Source organism: Microcaecilia unicolor, chromosome 2 (genome assembly GCF_901765095.1).
Source record: "Microcaecilia unicolor chromosome 2, aMicUni1.1, whole genome shotgun sequence".
Classification (NCBI taxonomy): domain Eukaryota; kingdom Metazoa; phylum Chordata; class Amphibia; order Gymnophiona; family Siphonopidae; genus Microcaecilia; species Microcaecilia unicolor.
Window position 1 is genome coordinate 149,353,880 of NC_044032.1, and position 26,533 is coordinate 149,380,412.

Below are 26,533 nucleotides of genomic sequence, written 5' to 3' on the forward strand. Positions count from 1 at the left end.
CTCTGTAGAAACATTTAGATTTAGAACTACTAGGGCTCTCTAACGCAGATAAGGAGTATCTCAGGGTGCTAAGCAAGGGCTGTTTCAATGTGCAAGATTCAAGTATAATGCAACCTGTTTTTATGGTGACCCCTAACTTTAATGGAGTATCCATAAAGTGACTAAATTTGCTAAGTCTGATGACATCTAACATAATATCACTGCTATAACAAAATGTTATTTGCTAGGTCTTCAAGCATCAAGTAGCCTATTTACTAAATGGAATTCTTGGAGCTGCAGTGGAATACTGGATCCTTCTAGGATTCCTACTGGACAAATATATGATGCAACAAGTGGCTGATGACTTGGCAAATTATATATCTATTTTATGTGATGGTGAGTATTTAAAAACTAAGAGGCCTTTAGTTATCTACTGAAAGTTGAAAAAAATTAGGACTTTAAGTTTGATTTAATAATCCTTTGTTTTTCATAATTGCCCTCTATAATCTTGAACTGATTACTATGTACTAACTATGAGAGAAATTCATTTCCCCCTTTAAAAAAAAAAAAAAAAAGAAGAGGATCTAATGGTCTATTTAATTGGAAACATTGACATGCAGTATAGCTACAATCAACAACTCAACACATGTAAAGTACAAATTTACTTGTTCTTATATCAAATATTATAAAAATCTAAGGAGCTGTTTTACTAAAGCGCTGTTCAATCTGGGCTTACCATGTTATAACATGTCATGGAACACCTAGCACCCACCTGGGGTTAACCCTCCGGCCACCTGGAGGGTCTGTCCCCAGCACTGCTCAGGCCCACCTGCACGTGGGCACGTGCTCTACTCTAGCACCCTCCACCCCGCCGACTGGGTCCCACTTGCTCCTGGGCAAGTCTCCCATTCTCAAGTTATTCCCAGGTGATTTCTAGGTTACTGGGGTCACACACTCATAGGCCCTACAGTTCCGAGAAAGGACCCACAGACCCAACACACAAACCACCAGGATTCTTAGTCAGTACAGGACAACAGAGCTAATAAACTATCAGGTTTATTATCACAAATTAGAACAGTGAACCATATTAAAAAAACAGATGGAAAATTAATAGGCCATAACAGGTAACTGAATAAGGATCAATATTAAAACTGTCTAAACACTTTATCACTACCTGGGCAGTGCCTGGAGAGTTTCAGGAAAATACCTGCTCAGGTCTGAACAGGGTCTCAGGGCAGAGATGTTTACCTTCTGCACTCTCCATCTGAGACGGGGGGAAAAACATCAGTACCTCCTGGTTAGATTTGAACTCCAGGGCCAATCAGAGCCCAGAGCACCAACTTTGAAAATATACAAATGAGTGGAATTGAACAGGTAGATGTGACGTATCTGTTTACACTTTCCAAAAATACTGGAACTAGGGGGCATGCGATGAAGCTACAATGCAGTAAATTTAAAATGAATTGGAGAAACTTTTTCTTCACTCGACGTGTAATTAAACTCAGGAATTCGTTGCCAGAGAATGTGGTAAAGGCGGTTAGCTTAGTGGAGTTTAAAAAAGGTTTGGACAGCTTCCTAAAGGAAAAGTCCATAGATCATTATTAAATGGACTTGGGGAAAATCCACTATTTCTGTGATAAGCAGTATAAAATGTTTTGTACGTTTTTGGGTTCTTGCCAGGTATTCGTGACCTGGATTGGCCACTGTTGGAAACAAAATGCTGGGCTTGATGGACCTTTGGTCTGTCCCAGTATGGCAATACTTATGTATACTGCAGTTTGCCTCATCACAAGGCTTAAACAAAAGAAAACAGCCTTTAAAACACAAAACAAACGCCATCTGCAGGCCAAGTAGGAGAAATACACTTCATGAAGTATAATTCACAGACTTGCAAACTCACCGTTTTACCACATAACACAAGACTTTAGTGCGCACTAATCTCAGATTTAAGGTAGCATATTTTTAGGGCTTTTTTTTTTAATTAGCAGGTCGTGTGCTAATGCTTCCATTAGTGTGTGGTATCTGCAGAAGGTTAATGTGAGAGTGAACACATAGAGGCATATTTTCAAAGCACTTTGGGAGGCTAAGTTCCATAGGTTTCTATGGAACTTTGGGAGGCTAAGTGCTTTGAAAATGAGCATAATAGCATCCCCTCTTTATTTGGAAAACTTTTTTTTTTTTAATAAATTGGTACATTTTTTTTAAAGTTGCTAAAATAACATTGGCTTTTTCTGCATATAAATTAATGTAACAAGGAGCTTTGTAAAGATTTTATGAAGCCTAGTTCCATTCTGTGTTAGAGAAATTTGCATTTGTTTATGACATTTGTTTTGCGAAGTTCTCTATAATATATCATTAAATATTAGAGATGGTTGTTTTCCTATAGGAAGGTAGGATAGAAATTGAGGGCTTCTTTTACAAAGCCAATCTGTTGATTCCTGCGTGGTAAATGAGAGGAAGCCCCTAGGAACTGAATAGGTTTCCATTCACATTCCGCACAGGAATTGCTAGCACAGCTTTGAAAAGAAGTCCTGAGTCTTCTGCTGGCTACAGAAACTAGCCAATATCAAGGCAGATGTTAGAATTTTCCATGTCACCCAGTGGGAGGACAGCTTTAAAAGTGCCCTATGACATCGGTGTGATCTGACTATCCTGCGTTTTGACTGAACTAGCATCTGATTTTATTTAAAGGAGTTTTCCCAATTTGTCTCCATGGTAAGAATGGTTAGTACATCATGCCCTTAGTAACATAGTAGAGCACCTCTTCCATTTTCTATACCTCCTGCATTTTGATACATTTTTATATATAAAAAGCTATTCCTGCTTTTCTACATAGGAAATGATGGCAGATAAAGACCCGTACGGTTCATTTAGTTTTCCCAACACAGCTGGAGTTGTACCTGTTGATCTGTGGAGCTTACACCCCTCTATGCCCTGTATAAAGTATGAAGGTCATTTAATGTAGGTTTGATTCTGAAAGATGCTATGAACAGCTGTTTGGAGAGTGAGAGTTAAAAGCAGAGGTGCTTAACAAGTACTTCTGTCTTCACCAAAGAAAATCTTGGAGTAGGACCTCAGCTGATAAAGGTACATACGAAAATGAAGTTGATATTGCAGCGTTTATACAACTTGGAAAAACTGAAAGTGGACAAAACCATGGTTCTGGATGAGATGCATCCCAGAATATTGAGGGAGCTCAGAGGCTCTGGCAGACTCTTTTAAAGATTTATTTAATAAGTCCTTTGAGTCAGGGGAGGTTCCGCAAGATTGGAGAAGATCAGATGTGGTTCATCTTCACAAAAGTAGAAATACAGACGAAGTAGGAAACTATAGGCCAGTAAGCCTTACTTAAGTGGTTGGAAAGGTATTGAAGGTGCTGCTCAAGGAAAGGATAGTGAGTTTCCTGGAATCCAAGGAGTTACAAGATCCAAGGCAGGCAGCATGGTTTCATCAAAGAAAAATAGTGCCAAATGAATCTGATTTCTTTGATTGGGTGGCCAGGGAACTGGATAGTGGATATGTGCTAGACGTCGGCTTGGATTTAGGTAAGACCTTTGACACAGTTCCTCATAGGAGGCTCATAAATAAACTCAGCAGGCTAAAGTTAGGGCATAACGTGGTGAACTGGATTGGGAACTGGTTGATTGACAGATGGCAGAGTGGTTGTAAATGGAGATTACTTAGAGAATAGAAAGGTAAATAGTGGAGTGCTTCAGGGACCAGTACTGGGGCAAATTCTGTTTAACATATATATCTGAGCGACATTGCTAAAGGGTTAAAAGGAAAGTTTGCCTTTTTTCAGATGGTGCTACGATTTGCAACACAGCAATATGTGCTAGGGAGTAAGAGACTGACATGCACAGATCAGGAGAGATACCTTGGGATGATAGTGTCTGAGGATCTCAAGGTTTCAAAACAGTGTGATAAGGTGGTGTCTGTTGCCTGAAGAATGCTAAGCTGGGAGAGCTTCCCTGAGCCCAGATTGGAGCTGCTGTGGAAGGGGCCCAGAAGAACACTGAAGCCATCAATAGCAGGAGCAGCTACCAGCTGCTCGATGCACCGGTGACATTAGAGGCCCGCTCCTTTTGCCTCCAGATTTGAGAGCTGCTGCAGTACACTGCCTGCAGCCATATAACCAAAGAGGCAGGTCACGCCCCCTTGGAGCCCCTTCAGAGCAACTGAGGAGTGTCAGACTTTTGAGGATTTACATGGGGTATTTACTGACTTAAGAATATTGCCAGGTACTGTGCTATTCTCCCCTCCCCCCTCCTTTTCTTGCAGCCTTTTGCTTAGCAGTTGTGTTGAAATTTTAGTGATATGGGGAAACAGGAAGGGGTTGGAAAGGAAATGGCGACACCTCGAGCAGTTAAAACACAAGGACCTATGGATACATTTGTGAATACATCTCCATCTACTCCAGTGTTGAAGATTAGTGAAGAGGGGTTGTTTCTCGCTTAGAGGAAGATCATGGCTTGGAAGCTCCGTCGTTAAGCCCCAGCTCATGCTCACATCCTACACTACCAGTGGCTATGTTGACAACTGTTCCTCATTCAGTAATCTTCATGGAAAATGGAATTGAGCAGATAAAGGGAAGATAGAGAAGCAGTTGTAGGGGCAATTAGTAAGAACATTATGCCCCTGGTCGTCCCTTCTGTTGCTACTTCATCTGAAGTATTGACTCTGCAGATGTTCCATCTTCTGCATCTCTTGTAATATCTTTGAAACCAGTCCGGCCCAGTGGTTGTGAATTTGGGGGGGACCACACCCTCCTAAAGAAGTAACACTTGCCATTTCATGCAGGTTATGCACCTTCATGATCAAATACTCGCCTCACAAATAGGACATTTGACAATTTACAATAATGTCAACCTCATATAGGCAATTATATCTGATAGTCTTGGAAGAATGGTTTTCTAATTTTGGTTTCAGCATAGTCATTTGTTGTCAAAACTTGATTAAACCAGCAATCCAACATTGTTTAAAAAACTGGTAGTGAGTGACATGTTAATCTTAAGGTGTCTTCCCCTTCTTGTTTGAGATACACTTATACCATATAATGTGAATATAATATAAAATATGTATACTTGTTCTTGATCTGCCTTTGCTATTTTTAGGTCTGTCCAACACTGGCCATACTTCTCAACTGGTGGAGTTGCCATCAGTGCCCCCTCCAGCCCATCTATATCTGTCTTTCCATAGTCTAGAAGTCCGCCCAGCACTGGCCTTATTTCCTAACTACTGAAGTTGTCTTCTAAGCACTGCTAGTTTTTGTTTTGGTTCTATCTTCTTTCCATATATTGGTCATTTGTGTTTATCCCACACATTTAACATTTGTGAATTCTGTCACTGTTTTTGTCTTCACCACCTCCCATGGGAGGAAATTCCAGTTATCTACAACCCTCTCCATGAAAAAATACCGTGTAACCTCTTTATGTCATCTAGTTCTACTGCTTCCCCTTCTCTGGATACTTTTTTTAATACACAAAACATTCAAGTATTTAAACATCTGTATCATATCTCTTCTATCCCTCCTTTCCTCTAGGATATACAGGTCATCAAGTCTCTTCTCATATGTCTCTGTGCTGCCTAGTATCCTAGCTAGAGCTACTGCCTTGTCACATTGTTTTGTCACCTTGAGATCCTCAGACACCTTTATCCCAAGGTCTCACTCCTTAACTGTGCTTATCAGGCACTCACTTCCTACCTCATATATCTCCTTGGGATTTCTATACCCTAGGGCATCACTCTGCGAAAAGACACGTTTTCCTTCTAATCCTTTGGCAATGTTGCTCACAAATATTAAATAGAATTGGTTCCAGTACCGATCCCTGAGGCACTCTACTACTCATTTTCCTTTCCTCCAAGTGAATTCCATTCAGCACTCAACTAGTTTCCAACACACTTCAACCTGCTCAGTTTATTCAGGAGCCTTCTGTGAAGAGCCATATCAAAGGCTTTGATGACATCCAAGCACATACCCTTTATCCAGTCCTGTGGTCACCCAGTCAATGAAATCGGTGAGATACATTTGGCAGTATTTTCTCTTGGTAAAACCGTGTTGCCTCAGATTTTACAACTAGTTGGATTTTAGGATGGTTGCTATCCTCTTTTCAACACCATCTCCATTAGTTTTTCAGCCACCGACGTGAAGCTTACTGAACTGTAGTTTTCCACTTTTTCCCTGACCCCACTTTTGTGAAGAGAAAATAGCAAATGAAATCATGACTATTAAGGAAGTACCAGATAGAAAATCGTTTCCATTTGAAGATGTAGAATAGGCTGATAACAAAAAGAGAGTTCAGAGACACTATTAAATAATTGGTAGGAGGGAAAGCAGCAGGAGAGAATGGTTTTAAAATGGAGTTGTGTTTAAAAATAAATAAAAATTGCACAATGAGATCCCTAGTTCTATGGTGGGTATTTCATGAGGCATGCTACCAGGGAAGTTACCAGATATAAAGTATGAGGCCACAGTTATTGTACTTCACAAGGAGAGTAAGCTGAAACATCTAGGGTGGAGAACATCAGCTCTAAGAACTGCTAAATAGTGATGTCAAATAATATGCTAAAATCTTAGCTAACCAGTTAGAAAATGGAGTTCCTAAGACAGTTAATGCAGGCCAGACAGGATGCATCAAGGGACGCCAGTTAGAGGGCAGTAAATTTGATCCACACGGTACAAAACACAGGGAAAGCAGAGATCTGCATCACATTTTGGTGTGGAATCAACTCCCACTCTCTCTCTTTGGAAATATCCCTGGATAAATTTAAGGAAGAATTAAAAACTCATGACAGCGTTTCCAAATTGAAACTGTTGTGTGGCAGGAAAGGTGGGGTGCCATATGTACTCTTTATATTTGTCTGCTGTTACGTTTTTCTATCTATAAAATTTTCTTCCTTATTTATGTTACTTCTTTCCTATTGATTTTGTAACTCTTTTTCACCTTTTATGTATATTTTTGTAAACTGCTCAGAAGCAGTCCAATGATGTGGTATATCAAGCTACAAGAAACTTGAAACTAACCACAACATCTGGAAAATTCTTTCTAAAATGGATTTGACTTTATCTGGTTGTGTGACAGTTGTGTAGGTTCTCAGGCTTCCAAAATAATTAGTTGAGAATGACCTGAGAAGACAGGATCAATCTTTTCAAGATTATAAATGTTTAGCCTTTTTAGAAGCAGTTGACTCGTCAAGTTCTCTGCTAGAAAATAAAATAGAAAGGTTAGAAAATCAGCTCTGTGTTTTTAATTTATGATTTATAAATTTTTTTGTCATCTAATTATCCTAAAGAGATGTTAAATCAGTATGTGGTTGATTATTTTGCATATAGATCCCTCTCTTCACTTCAGTTCTATGATTTATTAAAAGAACTGCAGAAGTCGTAATGGGTGACCCATTAGAAGCTAGTTTGAGGACCATTCTTGAGACGTCTGCACAGGAATCTACCTATAGAGGAACCCTTGTGGTGTCCTTCTTATATATATCGGATTGAGATTTGGTCTTCTCAGGTTTCTGTAAGGAACAATTGACCCCATTTCCATCATCAGTGAATTTGTGTATCCTGATATATCACCTAAGACGCGAGAAGCACGTAGAGAACTGCTTAAACTACATCTTTGAGCTTTGGCTTTGTGGATGACTCTCTTTTTTTTTTTTGTCTAAAATATCCAGGAGGTGTTTAATTACTTAACAAAGCAAAGATTATGTGTTTTATGATCCTGTTCAATTAGAGGAATTTCTCAGAGTGCAAGAAGGAGCTGTCCCAGGCCTCGCCCCCCCCCCCCCCCCCCCCCCCCAGGTGACAAACTGCAACCAAGAGAGACTCCTCCATGAACTTTCCTGCACAGCCATCAAAAAACTGAACATGCTTGCCCTCCACAGACCATAACATCCACATCCCCCTACTATCTCCCCTCCCCCCAAACCCCTTCCTCAATCCTTTGGGTTCCCACCATAGGAACCATCATGTTTATTTGGGTTCTCACCATAGGAACCATCACGTTAACACCCACCCATATTACCTCCCCTACATGGGGCATAACCAGCAGCAAAATGGCAGTGACCCCCCCCCCCCCCCCCAAGCAACAGTTAAGTAATCAAACACAAGACTGTCCTGGAGATAGCAAGACTCGTTCTCCTCAAGCCCCCGTCCATGAAACAGTGGGTGAGGAAGCACTCTAAATTGACACCGGAGAGTGCCTTGGAAGTAGCCAAGGTTTTCTGTCAGGCACAATTCGGAACCTGGCAAGGACAAGAAATGAATTGTAAGTTCCGGGAAGAAAAAAAGAGGGGTCAGGCCATCTTCTAGCCCAGTGTCTCAAGGAAAGGCAGTGGAGCGATTGAGGGCCTGTTTGCCAAGAACTTGGTGCACTGTGCTGATCTGGTCATGAGAACCCAACCTTCTCACCTGTTTCAAATGCTGAGAGAAGGGCTATCTAGCCAGGGATTGCCAGGAGTTAGACAAAGAAGATATAAATGTGTTAACTCCACTTCTGCAATTTTGTGGAGGCTTTCTAACCCAAGAGCAGAAACTGTGTGCTACAGGTCAAATTGCATATGAATTCTTACCAGGTGCTACTAGATTCCAGCAGTGCCAAGACCCTCTTTCAGAGGGGAAATAGCCCCATAGCTGCAAGTGAACAATGAATGGACCGTGACACTTTCATGCATGCATGGGGACCATAGATGGATATCCCTCAGACCACTAGTTGAACAAGCCCAGATTGAGGTGGGTATCTTGCCTTGGCCCCAAAATTTCCCAAACATTGGTGTCATTTGGGCTCAAATAACTGCTGGCATGAGGAAGGAGGTCAAGGTGAAGCAGAAGAATAAGTCCCAAAAGGCAAAGGCGACTTCCCAGTTCCATTAGGTAGAGCTTAAAGGCCAGTCTCCCAGGTCTATTAGGTAGAGCTTAAAGGCCAGTCTCCCAGGTCTATTAGGTAGAGCTTAAAGGCCTGTCTCCCAACGCATTCAGGAGGCTGCAAGGAGTCAGCCCCTGGTGTGTGAAGGTCCTTGGGGGCTCAGACCATTTATTGGCAATAGTGCAACATTTATGGGCAGAGAAGGATCCCCTCCTGGGTCCATTGATAGGAATTCAGGACTAGCCCTCGGCACTCTTTTTATATCTATTTGAGAATTGCCCTTTTTTTCCCTAACCTTCTTTCACCTACGTTTTTTTCTTCAAACTTTTCTTTGAATTTCTCTTTTCATTCCTTTTTTCTTTTATATTTTCTCAATGTCCCTCCTTTTCTCTATGCTCCTCCTTTATAAACTTCTTTACTCCCCACCAAGATTTAGCAGCCTCTACTTTGGAGGGATCTGGGTCACAGCCGCCTAGCAGGCTGAGCTCCTTTCAACTATTGCCATGCAAACCCATGCGTATCCTCCCATACCCCTAGTAGGGAAGACTTTGCTGAAACTGAAGCAAGACCACGGAACCATTATCCTGATTGCACCATATTGGCCTTGTCAGATTTGGTTCCCTCTTTTTCTGGAGTTGTCCTCCGAAGAACCGTGGAGATTGGAGTGTTTTCCAACCCTCATCACTCAAAACGAGTGGTCACTTCTGCACCCCAACCTCCAGTCTCTAGCTCTCATGACCTGGATGGTGAGAACTTAGAATTCTCCTCCTTGGGTCTTTCAGAGGGTGTCTTCTGAGTCTTGCTTCCAGGAAAGATTTCACAAAGAGGTGTTACTCTTTCCAGTGGAGGAGGTTTTCCATCTAGTGTGACAGCAGAACCCTAGATCCTCTCTCTTGTCCTACACAGACCCTGCTTGAATACCTTCTACACTTGTCAGAGTCTGGTCTCAAGACCAACTCCGTAAGCCTATCTCTGGACAGCCTTTAGTTGTTCACGTCATGAGAGGTTTGTTTTTGTCAAAGCCCCCTGTCAAACCTCCACCAGTGTCATCGGAGCTCAAAGTAGTTCTCACCCAGCTGATGAAATCTCCTTTTGAGCCACTGAATTCCTTCCATCTGAAGTACTTGACCTGGAAGGTCATTTTCTTGGTGGTGTTTACTTCAGCTTGTAGGGTCAGTGAGCTTCAGGCCCTAGTAGTGGATGCACCTTATACTAAGTTTCATCACAACAGAGTAGTCCTCCACTCTGACCCTAAGTTCCTGCCGACGGTGGTGTTGAGTTCTATCTGAACCAGTCACTTGTCTTGCCAACATTTTTTTCCCCATCCTCATGCCCACCCTGGCGAAAGCAACTTGCACACCTTGGACTGCAAGAGAGCACTGGCCTTTTACGTGGAGCGGAAGAAGACCTTCAGACAGTCCGCCCAGTTGTTTGTTGCTTGTGCGTTTTCCGATGGCGACTTCCATCCTGTTCGGATCAAAATCTCCAATTGGCTAGCAGATTACATATCCTTCACTTATGCCCAAGCTGGGCTGACTCTGGAGGGCCATGTCACGGCTCATAATGTCAGAGCCATGGCTGCGTCGGTGGCTCACTTAAAGTCAGCCTCCATTGAAGAGATTTGCAAAGCTGCAACGTGGTCTTCAGTCTACACATTCACTTCACATTACTGTCTTGAACAGGATACCCAATGTGACAGTCGGTTTGGGCAGTCGGTGCTGCAGAATCTGTTTGGGGTTTAGAATCCAACTCCATCCACCTATGCCCATTTTATTCTGTTCCAGGCTGCACTGTCAGCTAGCTGCATATAGTTTCAGTTTAACCTGTGTTATGTCCTCGCCGTTGCAAGGCCCAATTGACAAGTGTTTATTGTTTTGGGTGAGCCTGAATGCTAGGGATACCCCTATATGTGAGAATAATTCAGCCTGCTTGTCCTTGGAGAAAGCGAAGATACCTGTAGTAGATATTCTCCGAGGACAGCAGGCTGATTATTCTCACAATCCCACCCACCTCCCCTTGGAGGAGTTGTTTGTTATTTGTTTCTGCTTTAGACTTAGGTACGAGCTCGCGCTACAGGCGGGAAGTCAGTCCGTGCATGCACCGTGCATGCTGCACGCGCGCTAGAAGGCTGTAGCAAAGTTTTTTGTTTTGCTATGGCAATTGCTGGTTCCCGGGCCAACGCGGACGTTGATCCATGTGTGAGAATAATTAGCCTGCTGTCCTCGGAGAATACCTGCTACAGGTAAGTATCTTCACTTTATTTAGTGTAGTGCCACATTACTAGTGGTTGAAGGAGGTATGAGATTATACAGCAACAGTTAGTTTTTTTTTCACACTTTGTTCAATGATGAGAGATTTGAGCAGTGGAGGTGAGGGTCCTTGTCAATTTTGGGGGAGTATATTAAAGGTATGGAATTATTTTAATTGCCTGTTGTATTTGTAATTTTATGAGGGTTGGCATAGGAAGGGAGTCACTTATTTTGCTGGTGATGCTCTAAGTCTGGTAATATATTTTTTTTGATTTACTTGGAAAGTATAAAAATATTTGAACTTCATGGATTGGTTTTTCAGATTTTTCTTCTGATGAACTAGAAGATTTAATCTGCTCTATTCCCTCTCCCTGGCTCCAGATGTTTGTTGCAGAAGCTGTCTTCAAAAATGTGTGTTTAAAGAATGTTTCTTTTTCTTCAGAACCACTCTCTCTCCAAAAAATGGTAAGCAGCATTTCTGAGTGTTTTTTCTGTTTTTTAAAATGTTTAGCAAGGTAATGGACCAGAACCTTAGCAATAATAAGTGCTTATGTTTGCAGTAAAAGATAGTTATGGCAAAGGTATACAAGTTATATAAGTAGTTTACATCTGTCTGATGTGCCAAATGTCAGAAGATTGTACCAGTAATGTTGTCTAAGATATAAAGAGCAGGAAAGACTAACAATGTTGGTAGAGATAGTTGAGGTTAGGAAAGACCTGGGATAAACTTGTTTTTATTATAGAATTAGCTCTAAGTCAAATAAACATCGAAAGGGGCTAGGAAATGCAACAATTACTTTGACAGGATTCATTTATTGCATTGTATCTGTGTGGACCTCATACTGTACACCAGTGGTATATTAGGTGAATTATAATCATAGATCAGTCCTATTATTTTCTTTTCATATATAAATTTCATATATACAGCTTCAAGATCCAAACTGTGTAAAAATGCTTTGTACAAAATAAAAAAGAATCACTTTTTCATTTCTTAATATATTTTCCTTCAAGTTCAAAGCAAAAAAAAAAAAAGAAAGAAATATTCACAGGAAAACTATTGCTTTCTAAACTTTCATGAAGTTTTGCATGAAAGCTGGAAGAATGATTTCACTCTCAGCACCCAATTATGATAGACCATCAAAATTTAAACACTAGAAGAGAACATCATAAGGTGTCATACAAGTATCCACCCTATATAAATCTTGCTTAGAGGGGAATCCATGTCATCAAAGCCAACTCCCCACATAGTCTTCATTCATTAAATCTAAAAATAATACAACATTTTTACAAAAAAAAAAAAAAAACATTCATGCTTATTCTCATGATGAAGTATGTTGATCGGCAATGTGGTCCTCCATGCATAAATTTTCAAGATACTATCGTCTGGATATTTTGGTTAAACCAGCAGCTTCCTTCGGGGCGCCAGTTCTCTCCGGGGCAGTTTCTGGTTCCCACACTGTTTGAGGACTGCTTTGCTACATCCCAAAAGTTTCTGGATTCATCTGTTTTGACAAGGAATGAAAAAGTCTTACCTGATGATTTTCTTTTCTTTGATCATACTAGATAAATCCAGAGTCTCGCCCTGCATTAGTGCTCTTGTCTGTTTTTTATTCAGTTTCTCTGTTTAGGTTTCTTGCATGTTCTTTGTTCCAGTTGTAATTCTGTCCATGTTTTATTGCAGTGAGGAAGGAGAACTATTGTCTCTAATTCTTCCTTCTGCTTTCTTATGAGAAGTCTCTGAGGACAAGCAGGCCATATTCCCACATGTGGGTAATATCATCCACATTGCCCGGTGTGACTCATTAAAAAGCAAACATGCCTTTAAGAGCATGCACAGTGTCCCCACGACATATGCGTGAGTGCTTTCCCATCTGCCGCAAGAGTGCGAGACTAGCAATCTTTTCTCATCCGTTGTGAGGAGAGGACACACTGTTTGCAGCTCCTCACATTGTCTGGTGTGGGAGTAGTTTTTTCAAGTTAATGTGCCTTCCCTGGGAGATCTTTTTCTCCTATTTTTTCTCTTTTACCTTCTCATTGTTTTAGTTATTTTTTCCCCCCACTTAGTTTTTATTTTGCACTCTTTAGGTCCTCTTAGGCCTGGGCTCCATTTGGGACTTATTCCCTGTATTTTTTTTCAGGTGCTTTCCCTTTATTTCTCAATATAGTACCCAACTCACATATTATTTCAACAGATCTTTATATTATTCAGCGTTATCATATTGTATAGGATCTATCAGACGTCTCTGTCACCACCATTCAGGCTAATGTGAGCCAGGCACTTTTATGGTGTGCAGATATTCCTCATTTGATCATATTTTTTTCAACATAAATTATGTTAAACTTTTTTATTTTACTTTAAATTCTACTTAGCTTTAAAATTGTAGTATCACTATATTTATATCTCTTCCTTCAGTTCTATTACGGAGACATTCAGTCCGACATGAGCTCATGTTTCGCAATAATTGCTGTTTCAAGGTATGTCTCCTAAAAAACAAAAAATAAGCAATTAAGCTATAGTTTAGTTTCTTATATCCTAACTATCAGATAGATTCATACAATAAAATACCTTAATCAAGCTGGAACACATTCCCATGCTTTTTCCTCTGTATCTCAAAGATGGCTGCGGCGGTTTAGCTATTTATATAGCTCATTATTAACAGCTTTATTCAATCTATTCTATGCACCAGTCCCTGAGCTCACAGTTATAACTCCACCCCTTTATTCAAATCACTGACATCCATTCGATCTCATGTTCAGAGTGTTTTACACCGTTTGTGCACTAATAAGCTTCATAATCAGAAAGACACCCAGTAGTCAGCAGATATAATAATATGGTTTATTAGCATCAGTATCTTACCCAAAGGCAGTACAGGCAAATTAGGCGTTCATCTCTGGAACACGATGGGACAACACTTCACACAACAGGTGCAGTCTGTCTTCTCTCTTCAGCCTTCTGCCCTGATACCCTTCAGACTGCCCTTTTTATACCCTTCTGGCTCTATTCATCCCTATGCACCCTAACTTTCTCACCAGAACTCTGGCCCTTATCAGTTGATAAGAATGACTTCACATGTTCCCAAGCCTTCCTCTAGCCCCCCTTTGGATGTTCTCATCCTACTTGCACCTGAACTACTGCTATCTTCCACTAGCCAAAACATCTTTGCTCATGACTTCTTGCAGGTACCAGTCTCACCATTGTTGATAGAGCAGATTCCCCCTCCCCTGTCAGCTCTCTGAGAACTCACTTCAGCTTTTGCTGCAGTGAAATGTATCTGTGTCAGAGATGATCTTTGATTTTTACAGGCCTAGCTCTTAGCCTGAGCCATTGGCCTGTATTTCACTGAGAGCAAGTGACAGCATATTTCTACATTCCCCTCTTGCCGGGCTCTTAAAGTCTAGTATATATCTGAGGTGACATGGGTGCTCTGGCCTGATGAGGGACTTAAGCTACAGCAAGAGTCAACCTGCGGACACGTAGATATATACTACGTGAAATTCTATGTTCCCCTTTACGGTAACCCACCCAAGACGCCTAACTATCCTACAACTACCCCTCTGGGGTGGAGTGAGACTTGGAAACACAGGAATCCAACTAAATCCATTTGACATACAATAAAATCAGCAAGCTTGAGTACATATAATTGCAATCAACTAATATATACCATTATTACAGAGCTAATCATTAGACAAACTTTGATTGTGTAAATATAGCTTAAACTGGTATTAATAAGGCGGCAGTGTTTCATTTTAGCATTAATAAAAAGGTTAATATTGGTTAAATAAAAACTTACTAGTATGAACAACTACAGCAAACTCAAGAGCATTATAATTATGACTATTGCAATGGCAAAACTCTGAGTGTCATAGGCCTAGATTGTATATGAAGGCCCTGCTGACTTCTAGCATTTTGGAAGATACATAGGAGCATATTCTCCTACTTCCTCTGTTCCAGCAATAAGCTCACTATCAGCCATAAGGCGTTCATACAGGACATAGTGACCTGCAGGTTCTTTCTTGCTTATAGCAGCAGTAACTACGCGTACCACTAATTCCCTAATGCATGGGATGATACAACATCCTACAACTATGAAAATAACAATGCAAACAATAATAGCAATTGCAGCTGAAACAGAGAGATTCTTCCATTTTCCAAAGGTTTTATCCAGCCATCCGGTCCAGGAGGTGTCAACACCAGAGTTGCGAGCTAGTTCCTCTGAAAGTGAGGTGAGGCCTTTCAGCGCTCTGGAAATTGACCCATCTGGAGCGGTATTGTTGGTGATAAAAGTACAGCATTGAGTACCCAATTTTACACACACTCCACCATCTGACGCTGTCATCATATCAAGAATCATCCGATTCTCCATGGTCATTCTACTGGTGGCATCTAATTGGGCTGCTATTCCCTGATCAGCATCTCTGGTGTAATTAACAAATCTTTGCTGATTGTAATAGATGTAATTAATCCAGTCTACATTTTTGTTAATTGTAGCCCAAGGAAAGAAAAATGACTCAAATCCTGAAGCGATTTAATTGCGGCCCTTGAATTCATTCGGTACCCCTCTGGGAACTCCGATTGAGTCGATATAGACATGATCATCAAATGAGCCTGGTACAGAGGCCTCTCTTTTCAACCAGTGCAAGGAGGGTGAGTGGGGTGAACCTAGGGAGGCAATTACTAGTGGAATTACCAATTTAACAAGGACACAGGTTCCCCTCCAACTTTTATGCAGGGTGTGGGAGAGAACGTTGGTACCACAGTACCAACTATACATCAGTTCGGGCTTGAGAAAAGGTAGTAAAATCAACCTGTTCAATACTGAAATGAGTAGAAGTGCAAGAGGTCAAGTTACCTACAAACTGTGAATTACGAGTGGGTATCTGGCCAGACAAGTCTGGAACATCGTAGTGGGATTGGGTCTTATAAATGTAGGAGGAATTCTCTGTCATAGGGGTAACGCAGGATAACTTTCTGCTAGGGGTTGACAGGATTGATTGATAGACTCTGAAGTCCGGAGTAACTGTAACATGCACAGGAAGCCCTCTGGATGGTTGGAAAGGTCAAAGGGGAAGGGGACTGCTAAGGGCTCTGCGCGGGCATGGGCACAGAAGTAGCAGTTAGAGACATTCAAACTGGCTGTGGTGTAATGAGCCCATTCTAGCCAAAGGTCACGTTCACCAAATCCAGTTTCCAGAATGACCCAGTCCTTGGCAGTCTCAATTCTGCGGACCTGATATGGAATCTTTACTGCAGGGGCTAGGGTTGGCATCAGTGGGTTTTTCTCTATTTGAGGGGTGGAAAAAGCAATGTGATAGTTTGTGGCATTTATGTATTTATTGGGAATATCAATTCCAAACAAAGAGGTGGCAGGAGGAAGAATATGGATCGTGGCAATAGGATCTCTGCCAGCAGCATCTATTCCTAGGGAATAGGTTTGATAAGTACCTGCTGTTACACCTCTAAAGGTGATGGCAACAGGGTTTCAGTGGCTTATTTGGCAACGCTGGACATCTGCTTTTAGCTTGAGAATGGTAATACTCTTTCTTAGGGAATTGTCATTACCTTGGTATTGACCTTGGCCTGATCTCCACCATACTTTAGACCAACTGTTACAAGTGGAACCTGGACACATGTACATGTCATATGCAGAGTAATATCGTTGCCAACTTAAATCTCCACAGCTAACGTAGGCACAGACATCAAGAGTAACTACTAGTGTGTAATTGGTGGGAGATAAGATGTTAGGATGGTCAGGGCCTGACATTAACTGAGGTACAATAGGTATAGGAATGGTAAACAGGAAACAGGTTAGAAAGAAAATAGCAGTCATGATTGTTATGGTTTAGAGAACTGAAATAAGAAGGCAAAATACAGGGGTTCTGAGGTCAACCCTGGGGTTTCTGCTGAAAGGGAAGGAGTCTCAGGAAAAAAATGTGTTAAGCGGAGCCTTTCAGGGAGTTCATTCCAGAGTGTGGGGGCTACTCCTGAGAAGGCTTGCTTGCAGGTATTACATTGTGTAATGTCTTTTGGAGAGGGTGTGGTTACAGATACCAAATATCATGCAACACAATTGAAATGACCTCTAAGTAAAAACCTAAAGTCATCAAATCAGAAAATGCAATTATTAAACAAATTTGTTTTCTATTTAGACTCACAGCGGCTACATTAAGACAAGGAGAATAGTTTAAAAAATGATAATGTATTTTATCCAAATAGTGTTATAGCAATGGTGTTGTTAACAACAATTCAGGCACAAGGAAATAAAGTGACTGCCAGGGACATCCAGAGTGGCATATGATACAGCTTTTCTTGAATCTCAGTGAACCCATTAAACCACATGTTCTTTGCATGTGGAGGGGAATTTTCGAAAGGGACGTCCAAGTTTTGATGAGGACGTCCTCGCAAAACGTCCCCCATCCAGGGGCGGGGAAACCCGTATTTTCAAAACAATATGGACGCCCGTCTTTCGTTTCAATAATACGGTCAGGGAAGCCCAAATCCGGAAATTTGGTCGTCTTTAGAGATAGTCGTCCCTAGACTTGGTCATTTCTGATTTTCGTCGATAATTGAAACCAAGGACGTCCATCTCAAAACGACCAAATGCAAGCCATTTGGTCATGGGAGGAGCCGGCATTTGTAGTGCACTGGTCCCCCTGACATACCAGGACACCAACCGGGCACCATAGGGGGCACTGCAGTGGACTTCATAAATTGCTTCCAGGTACATAGCTCCCTTACCTTGTGTGCTGAGACCCCCAACCCTCCCCCCTAAAACCCACTACCCACAACTGTACACCACTACTATAGCCCTTACAGGTAAAGGGTGGCACCTAGATGTGGGTACAGTGGGTTTGTGGTGGATTTTGGAAGGCTCGCTGTTTCCTTCACAAACGTAACAGGTGTGGGGGGGGGGATGGGCTTGGGTCCACCTGCCTGAAGTGCACTGTACCCACTAAAATTGCTCCAGGGACCTGCATACTGCTGTGATGGAGCTGAGTATGACATCTGAGGCTGGCAATCAGTATTTTTAAAGATGTTTTTTGAGGGTGGGAGGGGGTTAGTGACCACTGGGGGAGTAAGGGGAGGTCATCCTCGATTCTCTCCGGTGGTCATCTGGTCATTTCGGGCACCTTTTTGTGTCTTGGTCATAACAAAAACACGACCAGGTAAAGTCGTCCAAGTGGCTTCCTTGTTTCTTTCGATTTGTGGGTCGAGAACATCCTAGTGTTAGGCACACCCAAGTCCCACCTTCCCTACACCTCTGAAATGCCCCCTTGAACTTTGGTCATCCCTGCGACGGAAAGCAGTTGGGGACGTCCAAAATCGGGTTTCGATTATACCGATTTTGATGACCCTGTGAGAAGGACACCCATCTTCCAGTTTATGTCAAAAGATGGGCGTCCTTCTCTTTCGAAAATGAGCCCAGTAGTCTCTTAAGTTTAACTTAATTCAAAGCTCATACTTGAATTAATAAAAAAAAGGAGTGAGTCAAATTCCAAACAAATTTTTAGTGGAATAAGTTGACAGCAATTATAGACCATGGATGTAATTTTACTACTTTATTTAAATAATGTTTTTGGAACTGTGCTCAACAAATGTTATCTCCCCATCAGGTTTCTTCTTACTTGTCTGCTATAGGAAAGATAGGTATGTGCAAGACAGGAATGGCGCAGAAGAAAAAGAGAAATAAAATAGGGCCAGGGCCTCGGCCAGTGTTTCAAACAGCATTTTTTATGCTAAGTGGTGAGAAACAAAACCATTCTGAAGTGCTGCCAGATCTACCGTAAGTAATACCAATAACATCACCATTTTCATTCTGCTTTAGGGGACAGCATGGCTTGGCATATTTCCTGAAATTTATGTGATCTGTGTTGTCTGTAAATGACTAGCTGGCAGAAAGATCCATTTTTAAAACCTATAACATAGCTAGGCATGTTTTTTTCTCTTTCTTAAAACATAGCTACAGTAATTCTGCCTGAACACATATACATTATTCTAATATTAATGTATAGTTCTTTTAAAAGAAGCAAATCTGCATACGAAGTGTACTATCTTGAGTTCTAAAAAAGTAATGGTCATCTGTGTAGATTAAGGGGGGGACACATTATCAAAGTGAGCTACTGTTAAGTCGTGTTATTTTATTGTTAACCCAAGTTATTATTAACTAGCTATCATTGCATAAAATGAGACCTGTTCTAAAATAGCACAAGTTAATGGTAAAATAACATGCATTAACGGTAGCCTACATTGATAACTACACCCTTAAATGTGTGTAGTAGGTTCCAATATAATTATGGAGCCAAGTTGAAGTACTATTTTCAAGATTATATAACAGTGCCTCTTTGTAAACAGCGCAGTTTGAGGGGCGTTTTCAAAGTTACTGTTGATCATTCTGCTGAATGGGCCTTTTTAAGAACAATAATGCATGGCTAGCTAAAATCTACATGGAGTCCATCTTGGCAGTCAACCAAAGCCAAAATCATTCCAACCTTCCATTGTTACTTGTTAAGACAGTACTGTAAGGAAAGCAAAAATGGCTACCAAAACAGGCAGAGTTGTGACTGATAGTCAGCCATGTCATGTATACATTTCAGTTGCTGTACACAAATGGACCAGTTTTCAAAAAAAGTTATACATTACCAGCCACCAGGAAACTCATGATTCATTAACTTGCCAATATATATTCAAAGTCTCTATACAGACAGTAAAAGGCAAGAATTGCTCTAACCTCTCCAGTACTATTTGTATAATGCCTGGACAATGTTAGAGCAGATGGGATGGGAACACAAAACTATTTGTATAGCATCAATATTCAGCCACTATACTGATAGTCTAGGGATTTACTTTAGGCTTGCTGAACAGTTAGCAGCACGTTTGCAGGCCCATCCTGATATGAGGGGAATAAGGGTGGGGGAACGTGGAACACAAAATAGTATTGTTTGCTGGCAACATTCTGATGTACGTATGTCAGCCTTCCTATAGTACTTACAGAGTTGTGGAAGTATGGAGCAGTTGCAGGGTTTAAAGTCAACATAGGTAGGTCTTAAATATTAGGTCTCAGTATTTCAGAGGAGGATGAGGCATAGATGGGTAGCTCCTTCCCCTTTAAGGTGGCACAAAACACTATCTGTTACCTTGGAATTATGCTACCCTGGGATTTGACCAACATCTTTCACTATAATTATTTGAAGATTATACACCAAATCTAGAGGGATCTGTCTAGTTGGAGGGGCCTATGATTATCTTGGTGGGGATGTATCTCAGTACTAAAGATGAACGTTTTATCCCGCCTGTTAATTTTGTTTCAAACATTTCCTGTTCGAGTACCTAGAGTGGTGCTCCAGAGATTGCAACTTGCTTTTTCCTCTTTCATGTAGGAGGGTAAACATCCAAGACTGGTCTATAAGTTCATTGCTGGTAGTACTTGGCATCTCAAATACGTCTGCTATTAGACTGGGTGGTGGGACGGGAAAAACCAGTCACTCTTATTGAACAGTATTTCTATCCATGCTGACCACTAAGGCACTTACTGTGGATCTCTAATAGTCTTAGGGAGAAGTTAGTATCAATTTCCAACCCCTTTTCAAGACTTTTATTGAAAATATAGAGGGAGATTCAGAAGCACTGGGGGAGACAGGAACCTCATATTTAGCTCCCATTCGTTTTGAACCTAGGGGGTGAGGCTGAGAGGCAGGCGTTTATGTGTTGGGGGAGGGGGGAAGGGAGTGATGAGGCTTAGGCAATTTCTGGATTGTGGGGGGATGATAAATTTTCAGGTACTGAGGTATTGGTATCATTTCCTAGCAGGAGATTTTTTTTCCCTATACTTGTAGCTTAGGCATTTATGACCAGATTCTGTATATGGTGATTAAAATCTAGGCGCATCCAATTTACACACCTAGTGTTATTCTATAAGCCACATCTACATTCAGATACAGTTTATAGAATAGCGCATAGGCCAGGTGAACGTGCCTAGATTTAGGCACAGCAATTTATGCCAGTGAAAAACTGATGTAAATGTCTGTGCCTAAATCTAGGCACGCTCCCCCAAATTCTATAACCACACGCATAGATTTGATTGATGGCCCTGACATGCCCACACTCCTCCCAATACCACACCCCCTTTTTGGCTACATGCACTGGAATTCATGCGCACCTTTTTTTAGAATACATCTAAAAAGATGCTCGTAAATTCCAATTATTGCCAATTAGTGTTGATAATTGGTTGTTATTGGCCAATTATCAACCCTAATAGTCTCGTTAACTGAGTAACACGTAGTACTCAGCACACCGTATATAGAATCCGAGGGTTTATGGCCACAAAGAGATGATTTGGATCTGACCCAGAGGATAGCGAGTACTTGGAAAATATGTGGCTGGCTTTGGGGAAAGTACCTAGACCACTTTCAGTCTTTAGTCTTATATTGGTATATTAGAGGGCTTGAACCATCTAGGCAAGCTTTTATGTTAAAATGGGAGCGAGATCTGGGGATGGAACCCTATTTTTTCAGAAGTTAAGATGCTTCTTTTTATATACTAGTTCAGGAGAATGGTACTATACTCCTGCACATTTAAAAGCGATGTTTCCGGACCAATGTTAGCAATGTTGGAATGAAGAGGGAACATTTTTACATATTTAGTGGTCATAATTTACAGAACTATTTGAAGGTAATATGTATGAGTACGCTCTATGGAGCAGGGACTGTCATTCTGTGTCAGGTGTTCAGCGCTGCGTGCGTCTTGGTAGCACTATACAAATGCTAATAATAATAATAATAAACCACTTTGATTGTACCACAGAAACATAATGTATCAGATCCCATTACCCCACCACCACCACCAAAGTGCCTAAGAAAACAAACGGGAGGGGGGGTGATAAGTGAGTAGTACCCCATTTCAAGCCTGATGAGAACAGATGGTGGATCAGCTGCATTGTTGACTAAATGAGTGCAAAAAGTTTTTATTAAGATTCTTTACACTGGATGAATGAGCTTACTTGACTGGTGATATCTGTCCTAAACTGAATAAGGAACTAAATTTGGGGCATGTAGCAGTATTTTTTCCTCAATATGCCACTCGCTGATCATTCTGGACCCTGTGGTGGTGGTGCTAAAGGAGGAACGAGGCAAGTAAAGGTTGATTCACCTCGACAGGAGGGGGGTCCAGAGCCCAAAATGGGGGGGGCACATTTTTGACCGCCTCCCAACCGTCGCGCCTCCCCCCCCCCCCCCCCCCCCCCCGGGGTCCCCAACCCCACCAGCTGAAGCGTTTGTGTTGTGCATTCTCAGTTTCACTAAAACAAGTGTGCACGGTGTGAATGAGAAGAGCAGTGTAGGCAATGCAGTGAGACCAGCGCGTGACAAACACTTCAACTGGTGGGGGTTGGGGGCCCCATAACCAATTTGGGGGGCCAGGCCCCCGTAGCTATGCCACTGCTGTCAAAACTTCAAAACTTAACAGAAACCATATTGTTAGTCTGGAATCTGAGCTACAAATACAGAGGATAGCAAGCTATCTTGAGTGTATATTAGTAGCATGAAAATTTGTTAAAATTTTGTATATACAGTAGCAGAAGTAGTACTGAAATTAGATATATGTTTTTGCTTTAAGAGTACTAAGATTAGCAGAGGTAGAAAAAGGAATAATATTTGAATACAGATGTGAGTTTTGGTTGATTCTTTGCAGCTGATCAGCTTTGCATATAAATGTTTGAATCGGAGAAAATTTTTCTTCACCCAACGTGTAATTAGACTCTGGAATTCGTTGCCGGAGAACGTGGTACGGGCGGTTAGCTTGACGGAGTTTAAAAAGGGGTTAGATAGATTCCTAAAGGACAAGTCCATAGACCGCTATTAAATGGACTTGGAAAAATTCCGCATTTTTAGGTATAACTTGTCTGGAATGTTTTTACGTTTGGGGAGCGTGCCAGGTGCCCTTGACCTGGATTGGCCACTGTCGGTGACAGGATGCTGGGCTAGATGGACCTTTGGTCTTTCCCAGTATGGCACTACTTATGTACTTATGTACTATACTAAGTTTATTAGCCTTTTCTTCAGTATGGTTCTTATAATAGTAGTGTGCTGCAGTTCTGGAGAGTTCTTGCCCCTGTAAGTGTGTTAAGTCTTAGCTTTGCTGTAAGATGTTTATTATGTAACCCCTTGATAAAAATCAGTACATGCATCTCTGTGCTCCAGGAGCTGTAAGGACTGTTCCATCAGTGAGCCCAGTCTTGCTCAACACAAAGGGCAAAAAAAAAAAACCAACCATGAGCTAAGAACCATGCCCTAGTAAAGGGGTTCCCAAACATGACCTGGGGACCCCCAAAGCCAATCAGATTTTCATATAAGTACATAAGTAATGCCACACTGGGAAAAGACCAAGGGTCCATCGAGCGGCCAATCCAGGCCAAGGGCACCTGGCAAGCTTCCCAAACGTACAAACATTCTATACATGTTATTCCCGGAATTGTGGATTTTTCCCAAGTCCATTTAGTAGCGGTTTATGGACTTGTCCTTTAGGAAACCTAAGCCCCTTTTAAACTCTGCCAAGCTAACCGCCTTCACCACGTTCTCCGGCAACGAATTCCAGAGTTTAATTACGCGTTGGGTGAAGAAAATATTTCTCCGATTTGTTTTAAATTTACTACACTGTAGTTTCATCACATGCCCCCTAGTCCTAGTATTTTTGGAAAGCGTGAACAGATGCTTCACATCCACCTGTTCCACTCCACTCATTATTTTATATACCTCTATTATGTCTCCCCTCAGCCGTCGCTTCTCCAAGCTGAAAAGCCCTAACCTCCTTAGTCTTTCTTCATAGGGAAGTCGTCCCATCCCCGCTATCATTTTAGTCGCCCTTCGCTGCACCTTTTCCAATTCCACTATATCTTTCTTGAGATGCGGCGACCAGTATTGAACACAATACTCAAGGTGCAGTCGCACCATGGAGCGATATAACGGCATTATAACATCCTCACACCTGTTTTCCATACCTTTCCTAATAATACCCAACATTCTATTCGCTTTCCGAGCCGCAGCAGCACACTGAGCAGAAGGTTTCAGTGTATTATCGACGACGACACCCAGATCCCTTTCTTGGTCCGTAACTCCTAATGTGGAACCTTGCATGATGTAGCTATAATGCGGGTTCTTTTTTCCCACATGCATCACCTTGCACTTGCTCACATTAAACGTCATCTGCCATTTAGCTGCCCAGTCTCCCAGTCTCGTAAGATCCTTCTGTAATTTTTCACAATCCTGTCACGAGTTAACGACTTTGAATAACTTTGTGTCATCAGCAAATTTAATTACCTCGCTAGTTACTCCCATCTCTAAATCATTTATAAATATATTAAAAAGCAACGGTCCTAGCACAGACCCCTGAGGAACCCCACTAACTACCCTTCTCTATTGTGAATACTGCCCATTTAACCCCACTCTCTGTTTCCTATCCTTCAACCAGTTTTTAATCCACAATAGGACTTTTCCTCCTATCCCATGACCCTCCAATTTCCTCTGTAGCCTTTCATGAGGTACCTTGTCAAACGCCTTTTGAAAATCCAGATACACAATATCAACCGGCTCCCCTTTGTCCACATGTTTGTTTACTCCTTCAAAGAATTGAAGTAAATTGGTCAGGCAAGATTTCCCCACACAAAAGCCGTGCTGACTCGGTCTCAGTAATCAATGTCCTCGGATGTGCTCTGTAGTTTTGTTTTTAATAATAGCCTCTACCATTTTCCCCGGCACCAACGTCAGACTCACCGGTCTATAATTTATAATTTCCCGGATTTCCCCTGGAACCTTTTTTAAAAATGGGCGTTACATTGGCCACCCTCCAATCTTCCGGTACCACGCTCGATTTTAAGGATAAATTACATATCACTAGCAGTAGCTTTGCAAGCTCATTTTTCAGTTCTATCAGTACTCTAGGATGAATACCATCTGGTCCAGGAGATTTGCTACTCTTCAGTTTGCTGAACTGCCCCATTACGTCCTCCAGGTTTACTGTGAAGTCAGTAAGTTTCTCCAACTCGTCCGCTTGAAATACCATTTCCGACACCGGTATCCCACCCAAATCTTCCTCGGTGAAGACCGAAGCAAAGAATTCATTCAATCTCTCCGCTACGTCTTTGTCTTCCTTGATCGCCCCTTTTACCCCCTTGGTCATCCACAAGGAATAGGCATGAGAGAGATCTGCATACGATATCTCCATTGTTTACAGATTTATCTCATACCTATTCAGTGTGGATAATCTAAAAATACAACTAGCTGTAGGTCCCCAGAACATTTTCGAGAAGACTTGCTCACAGGAAGAAGAGAGCATTGGATGCCTGGCGCTGTGGGGGAGTGAACAGCTTAAGGAGAGACATTTGAAGTGCTGGCTAGAACATTGACGGATGATATGGCGGAGCCCATTACATCATCAACCAGGGTCGCCCAACACCACAAAAAAGTGTGCCCCTCCTGTGGTGTCTGACTGCAGGAGCATGCCATGCTCATTTTGAAGCCCAAGAGAACCAAGATGTTATCGGCGTTGGAATTCAGGTATTTGTTAAAAGTTGGGTAAACGTAAGGCTAGAATTAAAAATGTTCCCCATAACACCAGAGGCATGATTGGCCCACTAGATAAGCATGTTTTATAGATGGCAAATGTTTCAATCTCTCCGTTTGAATTATGTGTCTGGTGCCTCCCTTAGGTCAGGGGGAAAACTGACACCCCTCCCCCACCATTCTCATCTTTGAGTCCAGTGGGTCTGGGAGTTCCCCATGAGGTTTCTCCGGCTTCAGTGACGGCAAGCCACTCCTTTATTTCATCCTGGAATGCCTAAAAATATCTCGGCACCAATGCCTAAATCGGTGGTTTTAAAAACTGGGAAAACTAATGAGACCTCTTCCCTTGTTAAGGCAGTGACTTTGGTGGATATTTGGAAGGTGGTTTGCAGTTTACAAAATCTTCTTAAGGAATCAGTATCTCAGCTGTGTGACTTTCCTCAACAAGTTCTTACTAATTTGAGAACACTGAAGTTAGGGTCAAGATGATTAATCATTAGGTCTGCCACCTCTGTTGCGCAGCGGAAGCCATAGGCTTTCTACTATCCTGTAAAGGATTCCATGCTCCCTCTAGATACTTAATTACCCCAACCTTGTGTCTGCTCATGACAGTTTTAAACAGTCCAGGCAGTAGCAAACTCAATAATTTGAAAGAAACCCAGTATTCAATAGATATAGTAAGATAGTTTATTAGGATCAGCATCTCACCCAAAGGCAGTACAGGAAACCAGGTATTCATATGGTAGAACAGCACCTCACGACACGTCTGTCTCCAGCCTTCTGAAGTCTTCTGTCTGCAGTCTTCTGAACTAATACCCTCAAGGCTGCCCTTTTTATACCATTTTGACCCTATTCATTTCAATGGACCCTAGCTTTCTCACCAGAGCTCTT

At 41.7% G+C, this 26,533-nt stretch overlaps 1 protein-coding gene across 4 annotated transcripts in view; it reads left to right on the plus strand.

Moving 5' to 3' along the window:
* The window catches only part of SLF1 (SMC5-SMC6 complex localization factor 1), a 229,596-nt gene that overhangs the window by 149,748 nt on the left and 53,315 nt on the right, over nt 1–26,533 (plus strand). For all 4 annotated transcript variants that reach the window (XM_030193392.1, XM_030193394.1, XM_030193395.1 and 1 more), the window contains 3 exons: nt 228–375; nt 11,415–11,557; nt 18,704–18,873. In XM_030193392.1, coding sequence (XP_030049252.1) covers nt 228–375; nt 11,415–11,557; nt 18,704–18,873 — 461 coding nt within the window. The remainder of the gene's footprint in view (nt 1–227; nt 376–11,414; nt 11,558–18,703; nt 18,874–26,533) is intronic.